General features: G+C 44.5%; 1 protein-coding gene across 9 annotated transcripts in view; it reads right to left on the reverse strand.

The window, feature by feature from the left end:
* Positions 1–10880, reverse strand: part of LOC119179958 (uncharacterized) — a 109660-nt gene that overhangs the window by 47771 nt on the left and 51009 nt on the right. For all 9 annotated transcript variants that reach the window (XM_037431126.2, XM_037431105.2, XM_037431112.2 and 6 more), the window contains 2 exons: positions 7052–7337; positions 4985–5150 (listed from right to left, as the gene is read on the reverse strand). In XM_037431126.2, coding sequence (XP_037287023.2) covers positions 4985–5150; positions 7052–7337 — 452 coding nt within the window. The remainder of the gene's footprint in view (positions 1–4984; positions 5151–7051; positions 7338–10880) is intronic.

The following is a 10880-nucleotide window of genomic DNA, read 5'->3' on the forward strand; positions in this document are numbered from 1 at the left end:
AGGACCAGGCTGATGAAAGTGATCAAGTGTTGCGTGCGCAAGTCATCGACAATGTGTTCACAAAAATACTCAAACAACCCAGCACATCCGTTGCAAGAATTCACCGTCTCGGCAAGCGAGTTGGAAATAGACCAGTGATCGTATATTTCCAGGATTTCCTAGAGAAGGAAGCTATCCTACGTAGTGCCAGCAAACTCAAAGGTACAAATATATTCATCCAAAACGATTTCAGTAAATCCATACTACGCAAGCGCAAAATGTTATGGCAATCCGCGAAAGCTGACAAGGCAAACGGCAAAAGCGTCTCGCTTATCTATGATAAGCTGAAGATCGATGGTGTAAGTTATACCTGGGATGACACTAAGGAACAACGCATTGCCTTGAGCACTCGTGTAACTCGTGTTAAACCCTTTCCGGGTACTGCGCACATGGCATCTGCAAACAAAGCCGCACCTGCCGAACCTTGACGGGAAGCTTGCGGTGCACCAAAACAACTAAGGATCCTATATATGAATGCCCGAAGCATAGCAAATAAAACTGCTGAGTTAGAAAGTCTCTTGTACAAATATGATCCCCATCTGACGGTCATAAGTGAAACATGGTTGCACGATGGTGTCAGCGACGACTGTACTGTACCTGATTCGCACCAAATATTCCGTCGCGACCGCTCTTCTCGGGGAGGAGGAGTTGCTGTCATTATAAAAAAATCTTTCTCAGTCACTCTGCTTCCGCAAATTGATTGTCATGAAAGCTTCTTTTTGAAAGTAACTTTCTGGGGTTATGTGTTTACAGTTTGCGCAGTATACAGGCCACCGTCTTCCCAACCCGAGTTTCTGACGATGCTTTGGATTATATGACAGCAACAAATCTGGGCAAGATTATTATGGCAGGTGATTTTAACATGTCATCTATCAACTGGACGAGTGACCACCTTTCCCACACAGATGATAACCCACTTCTTGACATAATGATGGCATGTGACTTGGACCAAGTGGTAAAGGATGTCACCCGTCCGTCTGGTGATGGTGGCACAATTTTGGATCTCGTTTTTATCAGCAAAGCTACGTTACAGCATGATCTTTGCATAGAAAAGGGTATATCAAACCATAAGCTCGTTTTTATTACTTGTTCCGTTGAAAACTGTGCTAAAAACGCGAAGCCCAAGGCAAAAGTTATTAGTAACTTTGCCCGTGCTGACGACCAGGCAATCTTGGACGAGCTTTGGGCCTTTGCCGACAACGTATCAAATTAAAATCCCCTCTCACTATGGCTTGAATTTAAGAGGATGGTCCTCGATTGTATTCGTACCTATGTCCCTCGTAAAAAAATCAAAACAAACCGAGCTAGTCCCTGGGTAGACAGGAATATCGTTCATTTAAAGCAGAAACTGAAACGGGCCAAGAAAACAAAACCACCTAGAGCTGAACTCATTCAGAGTCTTAAAACACAGCTTTCAGCAAGTTTATCTACAGCCAGAAAGAAATATTTTTTGACCACGTTGCCAAATTTTATAAAAACACAACCACAAAAGTTCTCGCGCTATCTGGGCGGCAGTAAAAAACGCTTGGAAGAAATTGAACAAAACAACGTCCTTATAACTCAACTGAGAACCATTGCTAATACAATGAACGAGTATTTCCATTCGGTCTTCTCTCCCCAGACTGAGACAAACGGGCTGTTCACGAATGTGACTGATATTGATCCAAAATTTATATCTTGCGAAGGCGTTCTTGCACTTCTGCTGGATATAAATGAAAAGTCGTCAGAAGGGCCAGACCTAATTCCAAATGCTTTTTTGCGCCGTTATGCCGAGCCGGTATCGTACATTTTGACCGCCATCTTTCGTTTATGCTTGCGCCACTCAGTCTTGCCTGATGATTGGCGCCTAGCTCGCGTTGTGGCTGTCTTTAAAAAAGGAAATAGCTTGAAAATGGAAAATTATCGACCCATCTCACTAACATCAACCTGCTGCAAAATTTTGGAACACATAATCGCCTCTTTTATTAGCAAATTTCTGGAAACAAACAGTGTCCTTTCCGAGTTCCAACATGGGTTCCGCAAAGGCCTTTCTACCACTACTCAACTTGTTACAACCACTCATGAAATCGCACAAGCTTTAGATTCATCCAGCCAAATAGATTTAGTCTTTCTTGACTTCAGTAAAGCCTTTGATCGCGTACCCCATAATAAACTACTCACTAAGCTCTCTTCTCTGGGCCTTCCTGCGTTTATAATTAACTGGATCAAATCATATTTAACAAACAGAACACAGTTTGTGGAAGTCGACGGGTGCGCATCTGAAAGACTTGGTGTAACATCTGGCGTTCCACAGGGCAGTGTTTTGGGACCGGTTCTTTTTTTTAATTTACATCAATGACATAACATCTGCTATTGACCCGAGAGTTTTCATAAAGTTGTTTGCAGACGACTGTCTTATTTTCAAGGAAATCACGGGCACCAATGACCAAGTCTTGTTAAACAGCAGTTTGGCGGGAATTGGTCAGTGGTGCACTACCTGGGGTATGAGCTTGAACGCTGATAAAAGTTCTACTTCGTGTAACGATGAAAAAACAACCCTTTCAGTTTTCCTATTCATTAAATGGTGCACCAGTGGTAGAAAAAAGCCAGTACAAATACCTCGGGATAATGTTCACCAATACTCTGTCGTGGTCAAAGCACATAGAAAACATCTGCGCATCTGCCACACGCAAGTTAGGCCTTTTACGGCATAAACTCAAAGCGTCACCAACTCATGTCAAATTACTGGCCTTCAAAATGATAATACTTCCTAAACTGCAATACGCTTCGGTCGTATGGGACCCCTTCCTTAAAAAAGATAAAAACCGGCTTGAAATGGTGCAAAGACGCGCTATACGCTTCATTTTCAACAAATATAGGACCAACGACTCGCCAACTTCTCTAATGCTGGCGAATAGCATTTCAACCCTGGAAGATAGACGAAAAATCGATAGGCTGAAACTGCTGTTTGCTCTTTATACTGGTTCCACAAAGGTAAATGTATCGGTATACATTCAGCCATTTCTATCGCGCCCCATGAGACATCGGCACATGCACAATTTGCTTTTGTATCGAGCCCAGACAAACATGTTCAAGAATTCGTTTTTCCCACGTACAGTATCGGAATGGAATTCACTGCCTGAAGTGGTTTTTACATCTCAGTCTATTTGCCATTTTGAGCGTGCCATATTGTCTGTACTGTAGTCTGTACTCCACTTGCTTTACTGTTTATCGCAATTGCGAATGTATAATAGGGAGATGGACCCATCACCGTTGTTCTGAAGGTCGTATTAACCTGTGTTTAAGCTCACCTATATATCTCTGTATAATGTATCTTCTGTATTTTGTGCACATCATTCATCTATCTCGCTTACGTGTGTTTTCCACTTAATTTTTGTGCCTCTCCTGCTTGGTCTTTTTCAAGACCGCAGTATGTTGTAAAAATAAAATACTGATAACAACTTGTCACCACTCACTGGACTGGCAGACACTGCTTAGGACTGTTCTGTTAGGCCTAATGCGTACCGTTTTGGTTGAAAGTTGGCAACCAAAGTTGCAGTTTCATGTCAATTGACATGCTAGTAATTGTGTTCGTTGCAACCATGACGATGATTGATGGGGTTTAACTTCCCAAAACGATGATCCGATTATGAGAGACGTGGTGGAGGGCACTGAAGATTTCGATCACCTGAAGTTAAAAGTCTCAAGCATTTTCGCCTCCAAGAAAAATGCAGTCGCGGTGGCTAGGATTCGATTCTATGACCTGCCGGTCAGCATTAGGGCACCGTAACCATTAGACTACCATGGAAGGCCAATTGCAACCACACTTTTCGCATTCTGCTTATTATTTATGGCAGAAACGTGCTTTCTACATGTGACTACTTATTTATTTCGTACACTTCTTAGTTGATGGTGCCGCAATGATCATCACCATCATCATCAGCCTGACTATGTCCACTGCAGGACAGAGGCCTCTCCCATGTTCCACCAGTCAACTCGGTCCTGTGCTTGCTGCTGCCAATTTACACCCGCAAACTTCTTAATCTCATCTGCCCACCTAACCTTCTGTCTCCCCCTAACTCGCTTGCTTTCGCTGGGAATCCAGTTAGTTACCCTTAATTACCAGCGGTTATCCTGTCTACGCGCTACATGCCCTGCCCATGTCCATCTCCTTTCTTGATTTCAACTATGATATCCTTAACCCCTGTTTGTTTCCTAATCCACTCTGCTCTCTTCTTGTCTCTTAAAGTTACACCTACCATTTTTCTTTCCATTGCTCGCTGCGTCTGCCTCAACTTAAGCTCAACCCTCTCTGTAAGTCTCCAGGTTTCTGCTCCGTAGCTAAGTGCCGGCAAGATACACCTGTTATATACCTTTCTCTTGAGGGATAGTAGCAATCTACCTGCCATGATTTGAGAGTGCTTGCCAAATGTGCTCTACCCCATTCTTATTCTTCTAGTTACTTCAATCTCGTGGTTCAGCTCCGCGGTTACTACCTGTCCTAAGTAGACATAGTCTTGTACAACTTCAAGTGCACTGTTACCTATCTCGAAGCGCTGCTCTCTACTGAGGTTGTTGTACATTACTTTCGTTTTCTGCAGATTAATTTTAAGACCTACCTTCCTGCTCTCCTTGTCTAACTCCGTAGTCATGAGTTGCAATACATCCCCTGAGTTACTCAGCAATGTAATGTTATCGGCGAAGCGCAGGTTACTAAGGTACTCTCCAATAACTCTTATCCTTAACTGTTCCCACAAGCCGCTATGATAGTTTTATCTAAAACTTTGCATCTAAAAGCTACATTTCAGGGAGAATACCCAGATGAAACCACAGCTTGCAGCACAGGTGAAACTAGGCCTGTCACACAGTCAACATCATTCCTGTCATTCAAAACTATGTTCCATGAACTTCTAGAGAATTAAATCAAGATAATGCACAATAAGTTTGAAGGGAGAAAAGGACCCACCAAAGTTCATGCCATCAATGGGCTCAGTACTTGCGGAGCACGAGCTGAGGCTCCGCACGTCCTCGTTGTGGGAATAGGAAAGAAGCTGCTTGCTTCGCTCTTGCTGTAACAGCTCTTCAAGAATGGCCTTGTCCCGACTTAAGGACTCAAGGTTGGAAGAGTTGTCCTAGGTGAGACAGGAACAGACCATTTTAAGAAAGCCCCGATTGCATTTGGTTTTTTCATGGTTAGAAGAAAGTGCCGTTCCTCTGAACTACTGCAGCTGTTCAATAATTATAAACATGCCAAGTTTTCACTTCATCCAGCCGGTGCTGGATCCAACAAAAACACGAAAATGCATTTGTTACATGTTATGTATAGCCGACGTCAACAGCAAAAGTTTGCAGAACGTTGGATCCACAACAAATGCAAATTTCTGCTATATCTGTGGTATGCTTGCAATCGAGCTAGTGACTATATACGGTAGGTCCGAATGCCAAGTGCAGTACGGAATATTCATTTCGAAACTAAATTCGCAGACAAAGCAGAAGATTAGCCGTATTAAACATTTCGCGTCCCGCAAACTCTTGCTGTTGATAGTATACAATGTCACATTTCAAAGAAAATATTGGTAGGTTTTCGGTTCAAGGACGATTAATAATATAGATGGATTATAAATAATAGAAGTATTGTGTCTGAATCCAATGCTTCACTACATGAAATCGGTGAGAATAAAAGGCTCCTTTTGCATGTTATTTAGGCAGCTCTATTAACTTGAATTCTTACAGAAGTTAAGAAGCAGTACTGATATACTAGGATATAATGTGTTACCGTGCTTTTGCACAGGCCACTGCAGCTACTGTAACTGTTAATAAATCCTGATCACAGAATGGCATTAAATCATAAGCCCTCTACATGAAGCCATCTGAAAATCAGAATAAACAGGGCTACTTTTTTTTTGTAAAGTAACCCAACTAAAACTGAAAGATTCAAGTGCATGCCCATACTATGTACTGAAGTCAATGCAGTCAATCTTCGTACAAAAGACTGGCATCACACAAAAACTAGTCATTTCGACACTCATTACACTTTTTCCAACTCAATGTTTATTTACCATCTCAACCTGACTTCCCGTAACACCCTTCCTAGCTGCAAAACTCAACATGCAGAATTAACGATTTGAATTGAAGCTACACATGCAGTAGAGTGCTAAAACAAACCTTGCATACGTAAAAATAATTCACACTGCGTGCCTTCATCTTCGATTTCCCTCATCCCTGCATCACAGTCTGGGTCAGTATACCAAGCTCTCACACATCCTACCATCTTGCATAATTGCGCATGTCACACGCTAAGCAAAAGTTGAAGGCAGGGTACGCACTTTGAGGCTGAAGTCGCCACTTACGAGCCACTGTGCATATATGTCATTGCAGCTGGGAAATGTTGTAGCCCGAATGGTGGTTAGGCTTGGGTATGATTGTAAGGTCAATCAAAAGCTAGGTGGCCACTGCAATGCACTAGCTCATCAGCATTAGCTCAACTGAATATTATTCTTCATCGAATGCGTCGTTAGTGAGCTTAAGAGATTTCTTTCAACTGCACAACTCTCGCCTATCGACTTCAATGACCAATAAAAATGATAAAAGCAATGACAGTATGTATTTCGATCACATGTCATTTCTCTCTCTCTCTCTCTTCGGAAGAGCACGAAAATGACGTCTTGGCACATGCTCAATGCAAACTATACAGTCTCTACATGAATGTAGCAAGATGTACCGGCTTCTACCTAAACTTAACCACACAGGCCTCAAGCATTTTAAGAATCGATCCCGCAACTTTCAAGTCAGCGGTCGAACAGTGTAATGACTAGAGCACCACAGCAGGTCAAGATGATGTAAGGTAAGGATGAGATGAAGTTTGTGCAACTAGAATGTACTTTCACGTTTCTTGTCCAGTAACCCTGCATCAGGTAGGTGTCAATATGATGCCCACTCTGCCACCACTTCCCCATGCAATGCTCAGTTTCATTCCTTGGAGGAGTTTGAGATTTGCGCTTTAATAAGTATGGACCAAGCAATTGTCACTCACATGCAAACGGTTACTGGCCTTGGTGGTGTCGTAGAGATTCTTGGGCAACGTGACGTTGTCCTTCTTGGTTGGGGAGAGGGCCGGATCGGCTGAGGCCCCCCTGGGGCTTGTTGCGGGCAAGTGCTGGGCGGGGCCTTCCGGGGCGACACGCAGTTGGTTCTTAGCCATCGGTGCCTGGCTGGACGCAACTTGTTGCCTCAGCAAGGAGAGACGCAGCCGCTGCTCCTGCAGTTGCTCCAGGTTGTGACGCTGCTTCTGCTGCTCCTTTCGAAGGTCGCTCTCTCCACTACATGCGATTAGAGCAATGTTGCAAACCATTACAGAAGGAGCAACTGTGCCATGTTTTTTTTTTTCTACATCAGCTGCTTCTAAGGTACCACATTATTTTTTATACTACCAGAGAGCTTTCATTCCTATTTTTTCACTTTCTTCTCATGGGAAATTCTAGCCCGACGTAACAAAGTATTTGCTACTTGCATGCTGTGCGCAGCGAGTTTCAGTACTGGCCTTAAAATTCGTTGATGAATATCTTGCAACCTTTGGCTAAGCAGTCGAGCCCCATTCACCACATAAACAAAAAAGCCCACAACTTAGTAACCAAAAGGGTAGATTTTTTTTACAAAATGCGACCCTCAGGCTAGTTTTCTATAGCTCATTAAAATTCTTCACGTGAATCTATACCAGAAAAAAATTGCCATTTTTTTACACTGACCATAAGTAATAGACAACAAATCATTTGTCTTGTTACATACACATAACTTATTCGTGAGTACCAGCAAGCAAAATTGAAAAATAAGTTTTGCGACTGCTAAAAATTATGTTGCAATAACTTTCTGTGTAGTTCATATTGAGTGGCATTGAATGATAAAATATAGGAAGCAATGTCAGCTTTGAATCTGTCAGCACTATTTTCAGGTACACACCTTAAAAATCTCAATCGCTTACCAACATCCAAGTCCGAACTTGTATAACTCTTTGCATGACGGGCTGACATTCAGTGAACGAGATCCTCATTCGATAGTTGAGATAGAATTTCGAGGAATAGCAACTACTTGCCTTTGCTGCAAAGAAACCTGTGCATGCTACCATAGCAACAACACACTGAAGAAAGCTGTATGGTTGTGCACTCATCCAGAAAACAATAACGTGTCGGAAACTTATAATAAATTCCTTCATCTTATTGCCAACGAGACAGAAGCAGTTTTTGTTAGTCCCCAAAACAGGAAACACAACCACAACAGTATAGTTTGTGTCAGTGAGTGCCTGCACGAAAACAGGCGTAACAGCACCCCAATGAGCAATAAACAATGAAGTAACAAAGCGGTCACTCTTTGAGAGATTCTATGCCAGACAACCATCAGTATTGCAGGAATGGGCCCGGGAACGACCTGAAGGATGAAACTGAAATTACCAGGCGCACCCCTGTAGTAAAGCACAAAAATAAAAACAAAAATCTAGATATTGGTGCAAGAAAAAATTGCACGATTTCCCACAATGTGGCAGTATACATGCCACGTAAGAAATTATCAAAAAAGGCCAGCTTTAAACATACAGATGATGGTATATACATGTATGTCAGTGACCATCTCGAAGGTGTTCGCCAAGGACGTACATGTACTTCATTGACCCTGAAAGAGTTAGTCACTTCAATGACACTTTAGCTCCAGCAAAGCATTTTTGCCTTGACGTGGAGCTTGTGTGTGAAGACGACAGGAGCCTGTTTCTCTAAAAAACAATACAGAAAAAAAACTGTATACTACACACAATGGTTTTCCCTTGAGGCTTCATGCAATAAAGGGCGGATAATAATTTTCCTGTTCACAGTCCCGCTATGTCTGCATCCATTCAGAACGGTGAGCGGTAGTGTAGCCATGACATTTTCTGTACGAACAGCTGGTAGCATCTGTCAGTAGGATCACTTCATAAGTGTGAAAGTATTCAGTATGTAAAGGGGGTTTATTGAAGGACTGAGCAAGCGGGTGGTAGCACTAAAGGAACGCAGGCGAACCCAGATGACGGTGCTTGATCGCCGATCTCGTGCCTTCTTCTTGTGTTGATGATAGCTGACCTGATGGTAACATCGTCTTTCTTATTCACTACAATTACCCCCGGCGAAAAAGGTGAAGCCATCCTGGCGATCTAACACGTGGGGACAAGCGGGTCAAAGTACGGCTTCAGACGGTTTACGTGAACGATATCACGTCCACGCCGACGACGGTCGCTCGGTGGCGTGAGGGGTTCAATGGCGTAGTTCACGGGTGAAGTACGCTCGACCACGCGGTAGGGACCATGATAATTGGAGAGTAGCTTGGGTGATACACCAGGGGCGCAGGGCGGTACATGAAGCCATACAAGTGCTCCAGGAACGAACGTTGGTGCAGAACGATGGTCGTCGTCACGGATCTCCTTCTGGCGCTGTTGGTCGGATGTAGTAAGCCGCTTGGCTAGCTTGCGGCACTCTTCTGCGTAACGAGCGGCTTCCGAGACAGGCTTGTATTCGGAGGGATCTGGCGAGTATGGCAGTAAAGTGTCGATGGTGTGTGATGGTTCGCGACCGTACAGGAGAAAAAATGGGGAAAACCCGGTAGTGACTTGCGTAGCGGTGTTATACGCGTATGTCACAAATGGGAGAACGAGGTCCCAGTTTGTTTGATCAGAAGCGACATGCATAGCGAGCATGTCCCCCAGAGTACGATTAAACCGCTCAGTCAAGCCGTTCGTCTGCGGGTGGTAGGCTGTACTCTTCCGGTGAACCATATGGCACTGTTGAAGAAGTGCTTGAATTACATCGGAGAGGAAAACACGCCCTCGGTCACTGAGTAGTTCTCGAGGAGGACCATGACGAAGCACAAAACGATTGAGTATGAAAGTTGCGACGTCTTGTGCTGCAGCTGTGGGGAGAGCAGCAGTTTCAGCGTACCGTGTTAGATGATCCACTGCCACGATAACCCATCGGTTGCCTGCCGTTGTTAATGGTAGTGGTCCGTAGAGGTCAATTCCTACACGGTCGAATGGGCGGTCTGGGCATGGAAGTGGCTGCAATGAACCTGTTGCAGGATGTGGCGCGCTTTTCCGCCGCTGACATTTGTGGCAGCCGCGAATGAACTGGCGGACGAAGGTAAACATTCCGCGCCAGTAATACCTTTTTCGTAGGCGCTCGTAGGTCTTGAAAACACCGGCATGAGCACATTGCGGGTCGGAATGAAACGACGCGCAGATGGTAGAGCGCAGCGTTCGGGGAATGACTAGTAGCCATTTCCTACCATCTGCTGAATAGTTGCGCCGGTACAAAAGGCCATCCCGAATACTGAAGTGCGGAGCCTGGCGGCGCAGGGTTCGAGTGGTTGGAAGTGTCGGTGCCTCGGATAACGCGTCAAGAAGCGAAGCGATCCATGGGTCATTGCGTTGTGCAGAAGAGATGGTATCCTCGTCAAGCGCTGACAACGTGTCGTCCGAGGAAACAGATGCGATGTCCGGGGATACGGGAGATCGTGACAGTGCGTCAGCATCGGCATGCTTGTGGCCGGAACGATATACCACGCGAATGTCATATTCTTGAAGCCGAAGAGCCCAACGGGCAAGACGACCTGATGGGTCTTTAAGCGACGATAACCAGCATAATGCGTGGTGGTCCGTTACTACATCAAAAGCACGGCCATAAAGGTATGGGCGGAACTTGACAAGCGCCCAAACGATCGCCAAGCATTCCTTCTCGGTGACGCTGTAGTTTGATTCAGCCTTGGTAAGAGTTCTGCTGGCGTAGGCGACGACATACTCGGCGAATCCAGGCTTGCGTTGCGCGAGAACCGCACCGAGGCCGACACCACTG

The sequence above is a fragment of the Rhipicephalus microplus genome, chromosome 2, assembly GCF_043290135.1.
Source record: "Rhipicephalus microplus isolate Deutch F79 chromosome 2, USDA_Rmic, whole genome shotgun sequence".
Classification (NCBI taxonomy): domain Eukaryota; kingdom Metazoa; phylum Arthropoda; class Arachnida; order Ixodida; family Ixodidae; genus Rhipicephalus; species Rhipicephalus microplus.